The sequence below is a fragment of the Purpureocillium takamizusanense genome, chromosome 6, assembly GCF_022605165.1.
Source record: "Purpureocillium takamizusanense chromosome 6, complete sequence".
In the NCBI taxonomy this organism is placed as follows: domain Eukaryota; kingdom Fungi; phylum Ascomycota; class Sordariomycetes; order Hypocreales; family Ophiocordycipitaceae; genus Purpureocillium; species Purpureocillium takamizusanense.
The window spans coordinates 497,410-517,267 of NC_063073.1; the positions used below are offsets into that span (position 1 = coordinate 497,410).

Below are 19,858 nucleotides of genomic sequence, written 5' to 3' on the forward strand. Positions count from 1 at the left end.
AACACGACAAGATGACCTCGCTTTATACCCAGACGCTCCCCCCTTTCGAGCGGGCTGGTGATCGAGTCGTTGACTTCACTCGGCAACTCTGTTTCGCACCATTCCGCGCCCTAAGGAAGCTGGCTTCGTTGGGGAGACAAACTCTGTTTCTTTTCTCTCTCGCGCGCGCGCGTGTGGGCATGATGCGCCAGGCGCCTCCGACTGCACGTCGTATATGCCCGCCCGACATGTCGCCATGGCACCATCGAGTCTTCCTCAAGTTTCCCCCTCTTTCTGCGGTTTCGAAAGAGGCAAGGAGGCAAGCCACCTCGGCACCATGGGACGGGTCAACTGGTAATGGCCGTCACCACCGCAACGCATCGCACCGGCCTCGGGAACTGGTGATGTCCATCTTGATCTGGCGTAAGCGTGCCCGCGTGGCTTGCAGCGGGCGGGGACGTCGGCGCGTCAACGCATGCACGAGCAAAGGTATATTGGGCGCCAGTCCTCGATACGCGCCAGAGGCCAGCGTCACTTGAATTCGCGTCAGCACGTTCTCAACAATGACCAGCGAGTATCAAGGGCAGTAGTTCGAGAGAAAAGAGGCTGTCAGCCAAGGGGGTAAAGCACACAAACGCTATTGATCTTTGCTCTGCATCCAATTCTGCCTGCGTAGCTACCGAACCACGACGACCCGGCGGCGACAGCCCCTGGAGCCATTGTGCCCGATGATGCTCGCTATGTTATGTATCCACCCTGACTGCCTTGGGTTCCCCTGGCTCCGCCTCCCGGCTCCGTAACCCCTCCCGCGGACTAATATTGAGTTTGCCGGCCCCCGTGCTTGTTTCGTGCGGATTCTGCAAATCACCTCGGTACGCCCTGCTGCAAGCCACCGCCGTGCCCCTCACTCCTCGGGGAGGCCTGAGAAGAGGCCGAATCGCATACGATGGCTCTGTTTGTGGGACATTGGTTAGCTCGGTTCGCACGATTCTGGGGGGTTCACAAAAGCCGGAGGCTGGGGCTGCGTGGGTCAAACGCACAAAAGGCAGCTTAGGTATGATGACACCCAAAACCGCAAGGAAGTTGATGATGAAATAGGCCAGGTCGTAGTGGGTATAATGCGTGCTCAGAAGGAACAGCACAATGGGCACACTGAGCAGGAACTTCTTGGTGGGTGTATATTGGGCGCCATTGTCGATCTGCTCCCACATGTTTAGGTTGTCGAATGCGCCGCTGTTGAACTCGAAGGGCACACCGCGGACGTAATGGAACATGAGGTACGAGCCAAACATGTAGGTCATGTTGGTTAGCGTCCACGAAGTCTCCTGGGACACGCCAGGGATCACATCATAAAAGATCTTGAGGCAGGCTATCAGGACAATGTGGATGGTCCAAGCTCCTGTGACGGCGGCGGCATCATGTCAGCACACAGCGACTCCGAGGCGGCATGATAGTCCCACGCCGGGAGAGGGGGGCCAAGGGAGAGGCGTCAGGTACCTTTTGCGTTGGTCCAGTTCGCGTTGAGATTGGGCAGAGCCGCCTGATCACTGATCTGCTCGAGCGTCTCGGGAGGCTCGTGATACACCTGAAGGATGCTGCTCGATCTCCTCCGGCGGGCGCCACTGTCGCGGTCGGCCATGTCGAGGTAGATGCTTCCTCGGCGCGGCGGGCGGGTTCCCGCGTCGTAGGAGACGGTTCGCTGGAGGAGAATTGGGGAAGACAGTTTGGCGGTATTGGCGGGTTCGTCGGGGAAGGTGGCGGGTCTGGGCGAGAGGAGAGGGGAGGGCGGTGACAGGCTCCCCCAGATAGTGATGGTCGGAACGGGGGTGGATGGGAGGCTCCCGCCGATGTCAGCGAACAGCTACGCGGAGGCGGCGTTGGTGGAGGCGAGTGCTGATGGCGGGCAGCAAAGGTTGTGTGTGTGTGTGTGTGTGTGTGGGCGACAGCCGGTGATGCAAGCACTTCGTCTAGCTCGCGTCGAGCCCCGACACGGCCTGAGGCAAGAGAGAACCGTCGTCAGGGTCGGGCAATCGGACGGATGGGGTGGGCGGGAAGACGCGGGATGTCGATGGCAAAAATGTCTGCAGGCGAGCGGTGATGCGCGGAGGACAGCGTTACGAATACAAAGTCGGTGCGGGTCGGGTCAGGCGACGACCACGACGGCTGACGGCGACGACGGGAAAATGGTGATGAACGAGGGGCACAGCGCCTGGACCGAGCGGCGGCTGGAGGAGTGGCGGATGCGTAGAAAACGAGACACAGCAGACAGACGAAGAAAAGAAAAAGAGGCTGAAGGAGCAGTCGAGCCCACGTACGCGTGCCGGTAGTCGTGGGCGGGTTGCAGATACGGCAGCGACGGCAGCGGCAGCGGTGGGTTAGATGTGGGAGTAGTTGACGGGTGGTGATGGCGATGATGCCGGATGGATGGATGGATGGGATGGATCAATGGAATGGTGGAAAGCACGGAGGGACGTCGGGGACGGGTGGAGGCTGCTGGCGAATGGGGTCCGTGGCGTGGCGCTGCCCTGCACTGCACTGCACCACGCTGCACCGCGCTGCAGGCCCGCCGCTGTGGAAGTGGAGTGGAGCGGCTCACCCACCTTTACTCGTAGGTCTAGTTGTTAGCATGCTTATTGCTAGCCGGGTGCCTGCCTAGGAAGGGGTTCCACGCCCCGTTCAATCCTCGCCGCCTCACCACCACCTCACTCATGGGAGCGCGGTGGCAAGTCGCCCTGGAAGCTCGTGGCAGGGGCATTTGCTTGCTTGCTTGCTTGATTGATTGAGCGTTTGATTGGGATCAGGGCTGTTGGCTTGCATCTGTGCCAGCAGCAGCGCCGGCAACGGCGCAGGCGTGCCATGCGTGAGATGCTCACCGCAGCTTGTCCGTCCGTCCGTCCCTTCCATCGATCGAGCAGCCCAGCCCAGGTTACGTGTCCACAGTTGCTGCAGTACTAAAGATTTGACCGAGCCCCCAAGGCATTGGTAACTACAGCTGGGCCCAATCCAGCCGAGGGGAAACGAACCCCGGCAGCCGGGACGCGCAATGGAAGGCAGCCGACGGGGCGGGAGCTCGCTCGCTCCTGGTCCAAGCAAGCAGGGAGGTTTCCTCCAGTGCGACGGGCGGAGAGATGCGAGGTATCGCCCAAACAGCCGCGATGAGCCCCCCCCCCCCATCATGCTGGCGGCAATGGACCCGTCATTTCGCACCTGGCGCCTCAACAGCGCCACAGCCCATCGCCTGCAATTCATTACTGGTGCAGGGCACCCTTGACACCTCAGACGCCCATTCGGTGGTGCGCGCCACAATGTGACCACTATCTTGTACAGTGCCCACGACGGTGAGACACGTGTTTCTTGCTGCCGAAGCTTGGCTTTTTCCCATTCCTCAGCTTGCATCGAAGCGCTTGTGAGTGGATGACACAGCAGTGCTGCAGGGCATGTGAGCTGCTCTTTATGCAGCTCAAAACGCCGCGCGCTCTGTGTTCCAGATAGTAACTTAGTGAGTAGTCTTAGAAGAAGCACCTTGCACTTCACTGCACAGGGGCGCATCACCAAGTATACTGTACCAGGTAAGTAGTTTAATACTTGCACTTTGGACGGACGAGACGTGACACGGGCAGTCACCCGTCCGATTACTGTTTGGCGACCGGACCCAGGAGTGGAGATTTCGCAGGCGGCCTTTGTGCATGACAATCAGTCCTCATCTCGGCAAAATCGCCAGGCACTCTGGTCGCAGCACACGTATCGTGATACGCACATTGTTTCTTTGGGGCCCCCCTTTGCCTACTCTGCCGACGTGGCGGATATGCAAATGTCCCAATGTTCCCCTCTGCAGCACACGGGCAGCTGCGTATGTAAGTCCCTAGTACTGTATTATATCGTGTACATTTATAGAAACCCCAAGCGACCGGTGGATGAGCATCGCGGAATGGGAGGCTCGTATATACTACTGTACACAGCCTTGCGCCATCTCGCCCTGGTGGGCACCTGGACGGTTCGAGACTCTGGACAGGCTTCAGACCCTGCCATCTGCGCTGCGAGCCGCTGCGCCGTCCAAATTACAGTGGAGCAGGCCCCGAACCTGCCGGCTCGGCGCTGCTCAGTCCGCGTTTCGGCGGCCAAGGGGGTGGACCGCGCCAACAGGAACAGGTTCTCGGTTAACCCCCGGCACACTGGCACCGCCGGCTGGCCTAGGGGCACCTCTTTAGAAGAGGGCTCTGGCGTCAATTGCCTGCGCGGACCGCCTAGTCGCCAGCTCGCAGCGTGATTGGCTCCAGATTTTTTTTCTTCCGATTCAAGACGCACGAGCCTCATCGCGACTATCCACGGACGGGATATGAGCTGCGTCTCGACAGTCTCAACTGCGAACAAGCTTCTGTGAGATTGTCTACAATTGCTTGCAACCAGCAACTTGCTTTCGTTGACCTCTCTGGAGTTGGCCGAGTGGTTCTACATATCATCCGCCTGCCACTAGTGCGCAACGACGTGCTTGACCCGTCCATGACGAGACGAGACGCGCCGCACACCACGACTCTGCTCTCCCTTCAACCGCATCTCCTAGTAGCGCTTGCTCGAGCTTCATGGCCCATTTACGGCTACACGCACGGCAACAAGTAAGTCTTAGCAAGGCCATTGCGCATCCGCCCGCAATTCACCGGTGAAAGGCTCGCCCGTTAGTGCGGCCGCCTGGTGGCGCACTTCGAGATGGCCGCACAGGATGAGGTGCCGGGCGATATCATCATCATCGACTCGAGCGACGAGGAAGAATTCGTCAAGGGCCGCAAGCGGGCACGGGCAGGCGATGATCCCCAGAGCCCTACCCGGAGCGAGTCGTCATCGTCGAGTAGTGCTCCTTCGTCCAAGAGGCAGCGCGTGAGCAGCCCCGTGCGCGGAGACGACAGTTCAGGGTCTGAAGAGGGAGAGATTGACGAGACTCGAAGCGCGCGGAAGAGTCTTGCTGGAGACAGCTCAGGGGCGCCTTTGACGGCACAAGACCAGCCGCAGCAGCATCAGTATCAGTATCAGCAGCCGCCCGCGGCATTGGGCATGCCCCAGGCAGCGCTGAACGCGTTCACTGTGAGCGCCGCAACGGACCGCCAACCGGCAGTTCGAGCCCCTGAAGCCGCTGTTCAGAGCCAGGAGGGCACGGTACAGGCTGCACAGAGCGGTACAGACGCTGGTCAGGTCGCTGCAGTGCCCGAAGACGTATCCGAAGCAACGGCATCGGAGCTGCCTTCCGGGGTCTTTATGCCCGATGATGCGCACTTCTGGATTCTCAATTCTCTCTCCTTCAAACTCCCCGCCCTGCCCAAGACGCGTGCAGGCTCGTGGCCCTCGCGCCTCAAAGACTGGGCCCACGTCTTTGTCGAGCACAACATCGAGCAGTCGGCCTCGCTCACGCCGCAACTCATCGTCGTCGCGTACGCGTACTACCTGGACAATCACAGCGGCCTCAAGCTGGCCAAGCGAAAGAACGCGAAGCAGGCCGCGAAGCAGGCAGAGGAATCGGGCGCGCTCGCAAAGCAGCTCGAGATGGCACGCACCAGACGTCGGAAACGAGCCGCCGACCAGGAAGCCCCCGCCGAGGCCGATGCGGCCAAGCAGTCCACGTCTGCAACCTCCGAGGCTGCCGGGAGCAAGGCAGAGGCACAAATGCCTCAGCCGCCGCAACAGGCAAACGGAGTTGTCGCGAGTCCGGCTGTGGCGCCTCTGTCCGCGCCGCCTTTGCCCGTGGGCGCCGACGAGCTCGCACTGCAACGCAGGTACTTTCCGTCTGCTGACGACCCGAGCAACGTGTGCTTGACCTGTGCCTGCGAGGGTCACACATCGGCTACCTGTCCCAACGCACGCTGCAAGTTTTGTCTGGATACGGGTCACTGGGATGGGGCGTGTCCCACAAGAGAACGCTGTGCGCAGTGTCTCCAGGTCGGGCACGGGGAAGAGGACTGCGCTGCCAAGATCAAGGCCACCGAAGACGAAGGTCTCGCGTGTGCGTACTGCTCTGCGACCGACCACCTCGAGAATCACTGCTTGATTATCTGGCGAACGTTCCGTGGGGGCCCCGAGGTCGCAAAAAGGGTTGCCAGCGTACCCGTCTCATGTGCTATTTGCGGCAAGGGAGATCACTATCTCTCCGATTGCCGTTCGCGTCAATACCCGGTGAACCCGTCTTACTCGATGGCGATGCGCGAAAAGTACACGAACGCGGAGACTAGCTCCATGTCCATTGAGGGCGTGGCGGCGGCGAGCCGACGCGCCAACGGGACGGAAACACAGGGCCCAGACCTCAGAATGCGCGGGCACGGCGGCCGGAACAAAATCATCCACTACTCAGAGAGCGACGACAGCGATACGGAATTTCTTGGTAATAGGTTGGTCAAGAAACCTACCGGAGTCGGCCAGATGCGCATGTCGAGCAACATCAGGATGCCCGGTGGCGGGCCTAACGGCGGCTCTAACGGCGGTGGCAGAAACCAACGAGGCCAACCTGGGCACCCAGGAGCGCCTTCGGGACCGCAATCTTTCAACTCGCAGTCGCGGCAGCCAGGTTCATCGCTGCCCTCCAGGCCCCCTGCGCCAAGCCGAGGTGGCGCCCCGGCTCGTGGCGTTTCGCAGAGAGGGGGTTACCACAACATGCCGCCTCCGCCTGGTCTGTCCGGCTCGCGATCACAGGGTGAGAGCCGAGGTGGTCGCGGAGGACGGGGCGGCCGTGGTGGTGGTGGTGGTGGTGGTGGTGGCGGCGGCGGCGGCAAGGGTCGTGGCAGAGGGCGAGGCCGCGCCAAGTGATGAGTGCGGTTATTTGCTTCACTTCGGAGCAACTTGGAAGCGATGGACATGGGCCGGGCTATGATGGTCCAAGGGCATCGAATCATGATGGCATACCGGGAGCATTTGTGATACCCTTGTATTTGAGTGGCAGAGCAGCAAAGGCAAATCTACGGACGACGCCCAATGGTGATATGCTTGCGATTTCGCAATCTTGGTTTGCCAACAGGAGCGGCAGCAATGGGGCATGCATGAGCTTGCAGACGTTCAGTGGCAGCAGATGAAGACATTGTGAACGTGATGCTCCGCGACGAGTGTTTTCGAGGCGCGCCAGGGGTGACGATGGCTTGGCTCCTGCAGCAGAGATGTGGGCCGGCGAGCCTCGGACACATGAGAAAAGTGATTTTTACGACCAGCCAACCCGATGGTTCCCGGATCCCCAGACCCCTGGACCGCCCCCTGCGTGACGAGAGGTGAGACGGCAGGCGACGAAGATGCGTGTTTCGATGTGGGAAACGCGTCTGGCGCGTGATAGGCTGGCGTTGACGATGGGGATTTCTACCGAATACGTACGAAGTAGTACGTAGTAGCGTGGTTGGGAGGGGTGAAACCGCGTAGGTACAGCTCTCAACTGGACATGGATGTGTGCGGCTGTGGCAGGACGCTTGGTTGTCTGTCTGGAAGCTGCCGGGACGGGAGCCGGCGAGGCGGGACGTGAGGCTTTTCTCAGTGACTCCTCAGCATCGTCGCCCCCCCTGCGGTCGACCCCCCTTTAGTCTTTAGCGTCGGGGATGGTTGGATGGATGAATCACGAGTGGCTACGACGTTGAGATGGTCTGTCTGTTCCCCTGGTTTCGGACGGGGAGGATAACGGCGTGTGGACGCGAGGAGATGGTGATGAGTGGCTTCCATGGATGATGGACGATGGGGGGGGATGCTCTCTGTGTGTACTAACTAACCACTATGAGGTACACGCGAGGACGCCGATGGCTGTGAGTTACTTAAGTACGTACTGTACGTATGAGCGCAGATTTTACGATGAAAGACATTGAGTATGTGATTTTGCAGTGTTATGGCAGTGAGTGTCGTCGTGAGATATGCGGGCCGAATGAAGCAGTCCAACAAGTTCCCTGCAGCGAGGAGGCGCCGAAAGCAAGTCTTGCGCAGGAACGAGCTCAGTGAGGGCATGTATCCATCGCGAAAGGGGCATCAAAATATGAGAACAACACACAGGACTTGATGACGTTATGTCAGTGCGTGAGCCAGCCAGTCAGCAAACAAGTGGAAGAAGCATCACGAAATCCAGCGGCGCCACGCGTGGCTGCCACTTGCCCGGTCGCTGCTGGTGCAACATGGATTCCATTGGAAACTCTGCGTGGGCGGGCCCCGTGGCGTGGCGTGGCGTGGCGTGGCGAGGCGCGGCGCGGCGCGTGTTTCACCGCCCCGCGTCGGGACGGCCCCCGCTGATTGGGCGGATGTTTCTGGCGCGCTAGGTGGACTGGATGGACTTTGCGGCACTCGCTGCCGGCCTATCGATAGCGCGCCGCGCGCCGGGCGGCGGGCAAGGCGGGGTGTTGTCTTCCTGGTCTTTCCCAACCGGCATGGAGCCTGCCCGCCGGCAGCAGCAGCAGCATCTCTCCATGCCGCACGCAGCTGCACCTCCCACTGGTCGGAGGGGGAGGGCACCAAGGCACGTCGCCCGTCTCGCGACAAGCGCGTCGGGCAGCGCGCCGGCTTTCCTCGTTGGCCAGACGGACCGACGGCGCTGCGTTGCGCGACTTGCTGGCTAACTACTGCCCGCTCGCCTGCCTCCGCCCCGTGAGTCACCGCCAGCCAGTCGATTTCGTGATGGAGGCGGACGGTGAGGGAGTGGGACGGGGACCGCGCCCCCGGTCTTGTTCGTTCGTTCGTTCTTCTTGAGGCAATTGAGTGTTGGAGGGGGGTGGGGACCTGAGCAGCGAGGCGACAGGGGAACACGCTGGTTGATTGATGGCTGAGAAGAAAAGACTGAGTGATGAGAGAGGGGGAGGAGGAGGAGGGAGGGGAGGGATGGAGAAAAGAGAGAGGCGGCGGGGAAGGTGGGCGGGATATATTCGAATGCGGCCGCTCGTGTTGCGGCCTGGGGCCCCGACCTTGATTCCACTCTATTCCTTCTCATCGGGCATTAAGGTTGGCAATGAGTCTAAGTGAGTTTGTTTGGCTGGACTTGTTGACTTGCAGATGAGGACGACTGCAGACAGACAACGACAACGACAACGACAACCGCCAGAACTCTCAAGTCTCAACGATAACAACAGCAGCCTCGGATACAAGCCTCGCTCACAGCTACGATACTTTTTCATACGCACTTTGCGGGAGTGGATACGCCATTAGGTGCTGTTTTATCTTCTCGCATTGAATTTAAACAACGCCAGAACCGCAACACCAAGCATCGCATCATCACCACCACCACCACCACCACTCACGCAACATCATCATCACCCGCCTCAACCTCAACCTCAACCCCGCTCACTCACACCCTGCCCCGACCTGACCTCTTCTTGGCCCCGCTCGCTCGCAAACCCAGCATGAGACCGCCATGGCCTCGACAGAGCAGCTCTTCCTCGCCCTCCTGAGGAGCGAGGCCATCCAGTCGGCGATCGCCCGCGCCCTCTCCACGCCGGACCTCTGCGCCCTGCGCGCCTCCTCGTCGGCCTGCTGCAACCTCGTCACCCGGCGTCTCTTCGCCCGGCTCCACGTCACCTTTTCGGCCTCGTCCTTCACCCGGCCGTGCCGCCTCGAGGCCCTCTCCCGCGTCGGCCGCCACGTCGAGCACCTCACCTTCTACATGCCGCACTCGGACGCCACCTTCCTGCCGCCCCTGGTGCACCCGGCCACGGGCCGCGAGATGTGCTTCCTCTACTCGCCGCACACGAGCATGGGCTCGGCCCTCGCCCGCCCCAAGTACGCCAACACGGAGCTGGCCGAGATCCTCACCCAGCAGTACCCGCCGCTCTTCCACGCCGCCACAAACGTCCCCAGCTTCATCAACGCCCTCGCCATGCTGCCCAACCTGCGCCACCTCACCATCCGCTGCCCCGGCCAAGACCCCGCCGAGCGCTACCGCCGCGACGTCGTCGACTACGCCCTCATCAGCCTGCGCATCGCCGTCGAGCGCTGCCCCCTCCACAAGCTCGCCAAGCTCTCCCTCTCCTCCGTCCACCCCGCCGCCTTCAACTACCTGCGTCACGTCTCCGGCATAGGCTGCGTCCCCTCGGCCGCCCGCCGCTGGCGCCAGATCAGGAAGCTGCACCTGTCGGTCGAGGCGTGGGACTTTTACGGCCCCTCCCCGGGCCTGGACCACCTCAAGATCATCGACGACTACGTCCGCTTCTTCGCCCCCTGGCTGGAAAAGTTTGCCTTCTCCTGGGTCGGCGCCGCCGGGCCCTGCCCCATCGCTCTGTCCGGCGACCCCCTCTTCGCGCCACCGCGCGCCTCCAAGAAGCTCTTCCACGAGGTCACGTCGCCCATGTCGCCGCTGCCCACGCGGCCCTCGCGCGCCCCCATCCACTTCCCCGTCCTCCGCTATCTGCAGGTTCGCAACGCTCGCGTCAACGCTCCGCAGCTCAGCGGCCTCATCAACGCCCACACCGCCACAGTCCGCGAGTTTGACTTTGAGAACGTGGTCCTCGACCGCAAGGACAGCTGGGACGACGCCCTCGCCCCCGTCATGGGCGACGACTCGTGGGCCAGGACCAGCAGCTCTCAACCGCCCCGGCCCCCGCCGCTGGGTGGCGGCGGTCTCTCTGCCGAGACCAGCGTCATATCCGACGATGGCGATGACGAGCTCCTCCCCAGCCCGAGCGCGGCGGTGGCGGCCGCGAGCAGGGAGCTGTTGGATATCGAGCTCGGTTGCTTCGTTGGGTTCCCGGGACAGGAGGAGGAGCGGGTGGCCGCGGAGCCTCTAGTCCTCTCCGAGCAGCTGTCAGTGGCGCAAGACGACGACACAATGAGCTTCACCACCACCATCAAGAAGAAGCGGTCCCGACGCCGTCGGAGAAAGCACCATCACTCGCACAAGGAGGCCGATGGACCAGCAGCCCCTGAGCGGCGGCCTTCCACATCCTCATCCGCATCCTCATCCTCACCGTCATCCTCGCCGTCATCAACGCCGTCCCGCCGCCGGAGGCCCTCCCTCCCCAAGCTCAAGTCCTCATTGGAGTCGATCCAGCAAAGCCTCCGCCGCCCCTTCACCCCGTCCCCTCCGCCGTCCCCCAAGGAATCGACCATCTCGGCGCCCATCCTCGCCGCCGACCCGCGGCCCGTGCTCCTCCAGCCGCGCGTCTACGACCCCAGCTCGCCCGCCGCCGCCGCCGCTCTCGTCGATGACGGCATCTCGAGCGTGCAGCGCGACATGGAGAAGGAGGAGGCGCACCGGCTGCTCGCCGAGGACGCCTCCGCGCGGGCCAGCGCCCTCCAGCGCGCCAAGGAGGCCGTCCTGGCCAAGCTCAGCCGCGAGTTCTGCGCGTCCGCCTCCAAGCAGCAAAGGAGCCACCACCACCGGCGGGCCGGCGGCGGCGGGGGGCCGGCAGACGCCGTCGCGGCTTGCCGGCTCCTCGCGGGCAGGGAGCTCGGCTGGTGCGGCAGCGAGGTGCTCGAGGACCGGAGCGCGTGCGAGAGCCGGAGCGCGCTGGTGCCGCTCATGTTTAGCAGGACTTGACTGACGAGTGTGAGGTGGCCCCATGTCTGTCAGTCTGGCAGGACGGACTTGTCTCGACGAGCAATGTGTGTGTGTCTATGGGGGGGTCGGCGATGCGACGTTTGGTCACTTTACTACGCTTGTAATGATTTATGTATGACACGATGGCGACGACGACGACGACGACGACGATGCACATCACGTCCCTGTTTTCTTGTTCCTTGTCTCTTCGGCTTGCTTCCCTTCATGTATCTCATTCCTATGTACCTCTCGTCACCCGCTTCCATAGCCGCAAAAACCAACGCAGTGCGTCCCGCCTCCCGCATGCCTCACCGTGCCCGTCCGTACGTAGCTCGCCACCATCGACATGCATGCCCCGATGCCTCGTCATACATACATACATGCTCCAAGTCACCGACCGACCGACCGACTCACTTGCTCTCCTTGATAATCGTCTGCAGCGCCTTGACGTACTCGGCCACCTCCTTGGCCCCCGTGAGAGTCAGGTCCCTTCGCCGCCCCTCCAGCACCACCGTCGGCACCCCGTCCACGTCGCACGCCACCTCCCTCGCCCGCCGCCTCAGCTCGGCGAGCCCCTCGTCCCGGTCGTCGCGCACCAGCCGCGCCGCCTCCCCCTCCGGCAGGCCCGCGTCGCGCACCAGCGCGTCCCGCAGCGTCTCCTCGCTCGCCGGGTGCGCGCCCTCGGCAAAGTACCGCCTGAACAGCCCGTCGACGAGCCTCGCCGCGGCGTCGGGGCCTCCGTACCCTCCTCCCCTACCACTTACACCACCACTTACACCATTACCGTTACCACTGGTGTCGTCGTCATCGTCAGAGTCGGAGGAGCTGCTGCTGCTGCCCTGCACGAGCTGAATCAGGCGGTGCGCATGCAGCGTGTTCCCCGTCGGGCCGTCGAAGCGCAGCGGCGGCAGGCCGAGCCGCTCGGCGAGCGCCCGCATGTGCGCCTGGTGCGCGCGCTGTATGTCCGCGTTGCCCATGTGCTCCTCGCGCAGCAGCCACGCCGCCCGGTCCGGCTCCGTGTCCGCAAACGACGCGTCCAGCAGGAAGGGCTGGAAGCGCAGCGTAAACGTCACGCCGGCGGCCGACGTGGCCGGGTCGGCGCGGACCTGCGCCAGGGCTTGGTCGAGTCTTGCGGCGGCGCGCGGGCGTGTTAGTCAGGGAGGGGAAGGGGGGTGGAAGGCCGGGAGGGAGGAAAGGAGCAAGATGGATGGGCCTACCTCGTCTTGGCTATATACGTCCTAAGGGCGAAGAAAGACGGGAGTGGAAGTCTCGAGTAAGCGAGCGGTTTGTGAAAAAAAAGTCGAATGGTGGAATCATCACCACCAGAGACGCGTGTGGTGGTGGTGGTGGTGGAGGAGGAGGAGGAGGAGGAGGGCTCAAAAGCATCAACTTACCATGGACAGATGGTGTCCATGACGAGCGAGACCTGCGACTGGTACATGATGCTGCCGATTGTAAAGCAGCTGCTGCTGTCGCTCGCGTCAAAGTCGATGATTTTCTCACGCGGTCGAAAGGGCAGGGCGAGGGCCATACGTAGGTCCACCATGTATGTTTCGCTTCGTAGTAGTAGTAGGCACAGTAATAACAAACGTACTTTGTAAAGCGTAGCCTATTTCGTAAGTGGTGGTGAATGGTGATTGCAAATCAAAGATTCAGACGTCACACAGGCATGCCGGGTCGATGCGGGGGATGGACGGACCCCGCGTGCCCGCCCGGGCTGCATGGTGGGAACCCGTACCTATACTGTACAGTATCCTGCAGTATAGGCGCTCAGGCCAGAGACACGGCTCCCCTCGGCTGTTGCCGCGCCCGTGCATGTCCCCATCGCGGTACACGGCATCGTCGACTTGTCCTCCTCGCTCGCCCTTGGCAACGAGGGGCAAGCACAGAATGCCGGACAGTTATAAATCTTGCGTGGATGTATATATATACGCCGGGTATCTCGCCATACATGCGTGCTTCTAGTCAAATGTCATCTTGGTGCCCGTGTGCGGCACCACCTTGCCCATCAACCGCGCCTCCTGCAGCTCCTGCGCCGTCTGCTCGGCCGGCTCGCCCCCATCGCCTCTGCGTCGCTCGCCCTGCTGTTCCCTCCTCTCGGGCCTGTCTCGAGGACCCCTTGCGCCGCCGCCGCCGCCGCCGCCCTTGGTGAAGCGCTTCTTGTACCTCGTCTGGTCGTCCTCGGCCAGCTCCAGCTTGAGTTGCCGTCCCAGCAGCCGGTTGACCCACCACTTGCGCGTTTTGAACTGCTTCTGCTTCTCCCCGTCTCCGTCGTCGTCCTCTTCGCCATCCTCCTTGAAGTCGTCCTCGGTCTCAATCTCCTCCTTGATCTTGACGAAGCCCTTGACCGCCCAGGCAGCCGCCTCTGGCTCCTTGAACTTGACCCACCCGAAGCCCTTGCACTTGCCCGAGTCCTCAAACGTCGCGAGCTTGAGCCATTCGATCTCGCCGCATTTTTCAAAGTTCTTGCGTAAGTCGTCCTCGGTGGTGCCGAAGCTCATGTTCCCCACAAAGACCTTGCGGCTCGCGTTGGCCTCGCTCCGGGACTGCTCCTTCGTCTGTGCGTTGCCTCCGGTCTCGTCGGCTCCGTCCGCCGCTTCCTTTTCCTTGGCCGGACGGCCCTCAAAAGACGTAGCGTCCTTGATGAGCAGCTTACGCCCGCCCATGTCGTTCTCGGAGAGCGCCACAGCGGCGACCTTGGGGCCGAGCTCCGCAAAGTCGACGTAGGCGAAGCCCTTGTTGGCCGGCTTCTGGCTCTTGTCGCGCCCGGGCTCCTTGGTGGTGGGCAGCTTTATCCTTGTGATGGACTCGCTGGTGATGACGCCGCCCGAGTTGTCGACGAGCCACTTGCGGAGGAGCTCTGGGGTCGCCGAGAAGGGCAGGTTGCCGATCCAGACGGCGTGCTCTGACCGGACCTTGTCCTTCTTATCCTTCTTGTCGTCGCCATCGCCGCCGTCCTTTTCGTCGTCGCTGCTCGGCTTCGCGGGTAGGGCCTTGCCCTTCTTCAGCGCTCGGCGCGCTCGCTTTGAGGGCGGCTCCGGCGCCGCGAGGTCGACCTCGATCTCGTCGACGGCCGACTTGCGCTTTGCGGACGTCTTGTTGTCCGGGCTGGCGGCGTCTGCCGGCGGGGTGCCTTCTTTGGCGGCCATTGGAACGCAATGGCTTGTGCTGAGCAGGGTGATATGAGAGGCTCGCGACTGAACTCTGACGTCGCAAAGTGCGATGAAGGGTCCAGTGGCTCCGCCAGATTTTTTTTTTGGTGAGTGGTGCTATTCGTACGTTGCAGTAGCAGAGATGCCATTTTTTCTGCTAGTCGTGCCTTACCAATAGGGATTCCCATCTAGTTATCGGGGTTCCGCTGCCTATAGCATTGCTGGGTGGTGGAATAGCGGGCGCCGGCCTCCACCAGGCGGACTCCACTGGCACCGGGCGGGCGGCTCGCCGGCGGATTAAGTTCCATGCTATCGAAATTCCCGTCTGTCGCTCGTCGACTCGACCGCCAGCTGTGGCGGGCCGAAGCTCAGCCCGGATGGTCTGCACGGCACTGGCAGGAGGGTAGCATGGGGCGCAGTGACCTAGCGTCAGTCGTAGACATTTTACTTGACCAATCTTGTTGTGCCGTGGAAGTAAGTTGGACGGTGCTGGGCCAAATACATACATCGGCGCGAGCTGCCACAACTGATGGCAGTTTTTTTTAGTGGAGGCCCCAGCTCTCCCGAGGTCACCTACACCGCCTACCAACCCCGCTGTACCTTGACCTTGGTAGATCCTTAGTAGGGACCTTGGGCAGGTCGCCTGCTAATAAGTGGAGGAAGGTCGCTTCAGGCGCCCGGGCCGGTCCCACGCTAAGGCTCTGGATGGGACGGAGATGGAGGGCGGGCGCCCGTCACGTGGAGGCGCCCGAGCGAATCCTGAGGCAAGCCCAGCTGAGCGGACGCACTCACACGGGCCTTGCTGGGCAGGCCTGGCTGGACAAGATCGATGCCTAGGTAATCGCCCTGCGTCCTCCGCCGCCGCCGCCTCCTCCTCCTCCTCCTCCTTCATCTCTTTTCCCCTCCCATTTCACTCTCCCTCGGCCACCCTCTACCTAACGCAACGCAACGCAGCATAGCGCTACGGCCGCATCGCATCGCATCACATCGCATCCCAACGCAACGCAGCACTGCGCAGCGACGCAACATTGCTTGCGCGGACCAGCTCCACCACTCGGCCGCGGCCAAGACCGGCTCTCCACCCCCCCATCCAGACGCTTTTTCCCCCCCCGACCCTTGTTTGGCCCCGGGCGGGCGCCCGACCCGGCCATCGTTTACGCCTGTTGCTCTCGCCTGGCTTCTGACCGCCTCCGCCTCTGTTTTCCCTCCTCCATCTCCCTTTGCCTCACAACAACACTCACCCCTCCACACCGGGCCGCTGCAGCCGTTGCCCTGCGGCCGCGACATCCTAGCGATACGGATCTTACCGTCGCGGCCGATTTGTTTTTTCATCCAGACCTCCTCTCCCGTCGCTGCCCGCCTCATCTGCCGCATCCCGATTTCGAGTCCCGTGCCGAACTCTCAGCCTCGCACGTCGGCCATCTCTCCACGATGAATCTGCTCTTATCGCCACAGCCGCCCGTCTTTCCTCACCAGTACGAAAACCATCGTCTTTCTCCTCAACGATCCGGTAAGTCGTGCCGTCGCCGACATATCTCTTGCGGCTACCCTGGATCGTGGCAACATGCAACTAACCTGTGTCACGCAGTCTCCCCTTTGCCCGGCATGGCCAACCGCAAACGAAAAGCCGACGAAGATGGTGACGAGACTATGTCACCCATGTCGTCTCCCGCCGTCGCCTCCAGGACACTTGCCCGCCCCTCCAAAAAGGCCCGAGCAAACGAACTCATCGGCCGTCCCTTACCGCTGCCTCGTCTTCTTGAGACCCTCGACACCGAACAGCTGCGCACAGTCCTGGAACGTATCTGCGAACGCCATCCAAATATCGGTCAGGAGGTCGTCTCCGAAGCTCCTCGGGTTACTGCCGGAGCGGCGCTGAGTGTTCTCCGCGAGTACCAGGACAAGCTCAAGGCCGCCATACCGTACGGTGAATCCAGCCCCGAGTACACGTACTACCGCATCCGAGACGCCCTGGTCGCCCTCCTCGAGGCACTGTCAGCATTCACACCGCAGTTTCTGCCACCAGCCGAGATGCAGGTAGCTAAGTCGCTCCTGTTTCTGGACGGTGCCACCAAGCTTGTTCACGACTTGCCGAATTGGGAAGCGCAAGCGTATCGTCATCACAAGGAGAACGCATACGAAGAACTCTCAAGGGCATGGGCTCTCGTCGTCAACGAGGCCGGAAAGAGAGGCGGCGGCATCACGCTGAGTTCCGGTGGCTGGGACCAACGACTCGCTCGACACAACGAAGAGTCAGGCGGACGGTTGGCGACGGCCGTTTCAGCAATGGGCGACAACGTCGGATGGATGGCCACAAACCAGCCTGCCAATTCTGGGGAGCAAAACTCGATCCTGAATCAGTTGATGTCGGGCACCTATGGTTCCCCCGTCCGCGTCGGACCGTGGTAGAGCCCTCGGGGCCGATAAGAACGGCGACTCCCTGCATTCCTGTCTCGACCGCTATACCACTAAACATGTGACGACACTTGACGACTTTTCTTTCTCTTGCATTCTACGACGGCATAGACACGGGCGCTCTTGTTTGCACTGCAGGACGGGGTGGCGTTTACTCGCGTTTTTTTCATTTCCTCTGCCAGCCACACATTTGTGACGGGAATTTTGTGAGGGAATTCATCGGGACAGCTTGTCGCTGTGGGCCTCTGCCGGTCCCTTCTGTATGTATATAGCGTGCTGCATGTGAAGCACGCAGCAAACACGGAATCGTGCCAGCGAATCCAGTTCTCTTTTGTAACAAGATTTGACGGTGCCTCGCGCACGGGTGCGAGTGTGGCTTTGCGCAGGCATTCGGCCCTATTATCCTCCTCGGCCCGCTGCGGGCACAACCAACCTCTTCATTGCGTCTGTTCGCTGTTGTCGTGCATGTATCATCGCTCACCAGTGACATTGGTGGTGTTGCCATTGTCGGGAGCTGTGGCGGGGTAGTACTGCACGTAAGGTAGTCAGTAGTCACAGTAGCTCTCGTGCATGGCGCTCGTGCAAAGGGTGTGGCTCCAGAACCCAGACTGAGACAGGTCGTATCACGTGCTCACCCGTTTACTCTAGACGTGTCGACGCGACTGACCACCGACCGTGAACGCGACTGGGTCTCGACGTAATCACCCCATTGCCATTCGCCATCCAGCAACAGCGTGGCGACACGCCGACAAAACATCAATCATTGTGCTCCATTGAAGCTATCCCAACGCTCCAAAGCCTGCCTGCATAGATGACTGGCGCCGCCTAAACAACCGCCCACCATGCCTGCGTACGTTCCCGAACGCGTCTCCCGCTCACGCACCCCCCCTCTCTCTCGTCCCCTTCCTGCCCGCTGACAATGGCGCTCTCCTCCTCTGGACCGTGCGACCGTGAACAGGCCAGGCGACCAGCACACGTCATGGGCGAACCCGTTTGAGGAGGCCAAGCCGTGCATCTCGGAATGGACGGCCAAGCAGATCGCCACCATCTCGTCCAAGCTGGACAAGCAGCTGGGGCCCGAGTACATCTCGTCGCGGGCGGGGCCGGGCGGCTCGCGCGTGCACTACCTGACGGCAGAGAAGTGCATCGGGCTCGCCAACGAGGTGTTTGGCTTCAACGGGTGGTCGTCGTCGATCCAGAACATCCAGGTGGACTTTGCCGACGAGAACCCGCAGACGCAGCGCGTCAGCATCGGGCTCAGCGTCATCGTCCGCGTCACGCTCCGCGACGGCACCTACCACGAGGACATTGGCTACGGCTCCATCGAGAACGCAAAGGGCAAGGCCATGGCCTTTGAAAAGGCCAAGAAGGAGGGCACCACCGACGGCCTCAAGCGCGCGCTGCGCAGCTTCGGCAACGTCCTCGGCAACTGCATCTACGACCAGGACTACGTCAAGCAGGTCACAAAGGTCAAGGCACACCCCGTCAAGAAGTTTGACCAGGACAACCTCCACCGCCATGCCGACTTTGTGAGGAGGGAGTCTGTCAAGGCCGAATTCGCATCTACTACGTCCGCCGCGCCGACAGCTGCTGCCCCCGCTACCACCGCCACCACCGCCACCACCGCCTTACCCCTCCCCTTGCCCAAGATGGAACCCAGCGAGTCGTTTGAGGAGGACTTCCTCGGAGGTATGCTCTCCTCGGATGGGTTCGAGCAGATTGAGGCTGAATGTATGTAGAGCTTGATGAGGCCGACTTTTGCGTGCCCGGTGATGGCCACCCCGACGAAGTCATGGTCCCGCATCCTACCGTGGTGCCCCCCGCCGACAGGCCACCGCAAATGCAGCCTCCCACGAGGCAGTTCAACCGAGCTGCTTCTGCCGGAACTGGCACCACACGACCGCTCCCTCCACATACGCCAAACCCTGCTAACTCGCGCCCGGCTCACCACCAAGACAACCATCAAGGTCGCCCCGTGGCCGGCAACGGAAGGGGTTCGCCCAACCCCTCGGCGCAGCAGCCCTCGATTCCCAATCCCGCGGAGCCCGTAGCCTTCTTCTCCGCGCGCTCCGTCTCGACCACAAACGCTGCCGAGCCCAACGCCCATATCCAGAACAAGCAACTCTTCAACCCAAAGGCCGAAAGCCCCTCGATACGAAAGACCCCCGGCATCGACCACAACTCGTCACGACCCTTGGCGAGGAACGGCCAGCACATCGCTCCCGCCAGCAGCCAGTCGTCAGCGCCATCAGCCCCCGGTGCCACTGCCGGCAACACGTCCAGCTTCACGCCGGTGAGGCAGTCGGCGGCGGCGGCGACGGCAGCTGCAGGAGGCGGCCCAGTCACGCGAAGCAACGTCGTGAACCCGTCCCTCGACTACACCCGCCGCATCGGCGCGCCAGGCGGGCCCGGCAGCCCGCTGGCCAACAGAAACTCCTACAAGCCGCCGTCCATGAAGCGCCCACTTCCTGCAGGAGATGGGAACGGGGCCGTCGGCGTCCCGCGCTCGCCCCTCGTTGACGTGCCGCCAAACACGTCGGGCCAGGCCAACGCGCCCGCAGCCGACGGCGCGGATGCGAAGCGGCCAAGGATGACATGAGTCTGAAGACCGGAGCTTGGGCCTTGTTGTTTTTTCGCTCTCATGCTGGGTGTACGGCGTCAATCTTGGGAAGGCGGCGTTTTTAGGTCAAAGGGGATAGGTTCGTTCCTACCATCATTATCATGGTATCAAGACAGCGAAGTTGGCACACGAGACTAGAGATATACGGGAGCGTAACGACACATTTTCAATGTACTAGTACTATTTAGTTACTGTCAAGGTAGCAATACGCGTCTCGTATCTTGCCCA

The 19,858-nt window shown here is 61.8% G+C and overlaps 7 protein-coding genes across 9 annotated transcripts; 4 read left to right on the forward strand and 3 right to left on the reverse strand.

Annotated features, from left to right (window-relative positions):
- Nucleotides 1-883: 883 nt before the first annotated feature.
- ORM1 (sphingolipid homeostasis protein orm1) lies at nucleotides 884-1,618 on the reverse strand (the record flags this gene model as incomplete). The annotated part of the gene is made up of 3 exons (XM_047988041.1): nucleotides 884-931; nucleotides 1,020-1,378; nucleotides 1,477-1,618. 3 exons carry the CDS (start codon nucleotides 1,616-1,618, stop codon nucleotides 884-886), a joined length of 549 nt encoding a protein of 182 aa, XP_047844032.1.
- A 2,661-nt stretch (nucleotides 1,619-4,279) lies between these two features.
- JDV02_006630 (uncharacterized protein) lies at nucleotides 4,280-7,032 on the forward strand. Its single transcript, XM_047988042.1, has one exon. It carries the CDS (start codon nucleotides 4,684-4,686, stop codon nucleotides 6,763-6,765), a length of 2,082 nt encoding a protein of 693 aa, XP_047844033.1. The 5' UTR covers nucleotides 4,280-4,683; the 3' UTR covers nucleotides 6,766-7,032.
- Nucleotides 7,033-8,380: 1,348 nt separating this feature from the next.
- On the forward strand, nucleotides 8,381-11,729 carry JDV02_006631 (uncharacterized protein). Its single transcript, XM_047988043.1, has one exon. It carries the CDS (start codon nucleotides 9,323-9,325, stop codon nucleotides 11,441-11,443), a length of 2,121 nt encoding a protein of 706 aa, XP_047844034.1. The 5' UTR covers nucleotides 8,381-9,322; the 3' UTR covers nucleotides 11,444-11,729.
- Nucleotides 11,665-13,123, reverse strand: JDV02_006632 (uncharacterized protein). Its single transcript, XM_047988044.1, has 3 exons — nucleotides 12,838-13,123; nucleotides 12,661-12,681; nucleotides 11,665-12,571 (listed from the first exon to the last, which is right to left on the reverse strand). The coding sequence occupies exons 1-3, from the start codon at nucleotides 12,987-12,989 to the stop codon at nucleotides 11,854-11,856; spliced, it is 891 nt and encodes a 296-aa protein (XP_047844035.1). The 5' UTR covers nucleotides 12,990-13,123; the 3' UTR covers nucleotides 11,665-11,853.
- A 213-nt stretch (nucleotides 13,124-13,336) lies between these two features.
- NOP13 (Nucleolar protein 13) lies at nucleotides 13,337-14,783 on the reverse strand. The gene has a single exon (XM_047988045.1). It carries the CDS (start codon nucleotides 14,590-14,592, stop codon nucleotides 13,405-13,407), a length of 1,188 nt encoding a protein of 395 aa, XP_047844036.1. The 5' UTR covers nucleotides 14,593-14,783; the 3' UTR covers nucleotides 13,337-13,404.
- A 714-nt stretch (nucleotides 14,784-15,497) lies between these two features.
- STS1 (Tethering factor for nuclear proteasome sts1) lies at nucleotides 15,498-17,355 on the forward strand. Its single transcript, XM_047988046.1, has 2 exons — nucleotides 15,498-16,105; nucleotides 16,184-17,355. Exons 1-2 carry the CDS (start codon nucleotides 16,027-16,029, stop codon nucleotides 17,002-17,004), a joined length of 900 nt encoding a protein of 299 aa, XP_047844037.1. The 5' UTR covers nucleotides 15,498-16,026; the 3' UTR covers nucleotides 17,005-17,355.
- Nucleotides 17,356-17,704: 349 nt separating this feature from the next.
- On the forward strand, nucleotides 17,705-19,857 carry RAD52 (DNA repair protein rad52). Of its 3 annotated transcripts, XM_047988047.1 has the most exons (3): nucleotides 17,705-17,860; nucleotides 17,969-18,699; nucleotides 18,750-19,857. In XM_047988047.1, exons 1-3 carry the CDS (start codon nucleotides 17,853-17,855, stop codon nucleotides 19,607-19,609), a joined length of 1,599 nt encoding a protein of 532 aa, XP_047844038.1. In that variant the 5' UTR covers nucleotides 17,705-17,852; the 3' UTR covers nucleotides 19,610-19,857. The 3 variants fall into 3 exon arrangements, with proteins under 3 accessions (XP_047844038.1, XP_047844040.1, XP_047844039.1); XM_047988049.1 differs by having other exon boundaries at nucleotides 17,705-18,699; XM_047988048.1 differs by lacking the exon at nucleotides 17,705-17,860 and having other exon boundaries at nucleotides 18,586-19,857.
- Nucleotide 19,858: the final 1 nt, after the last annotated feature.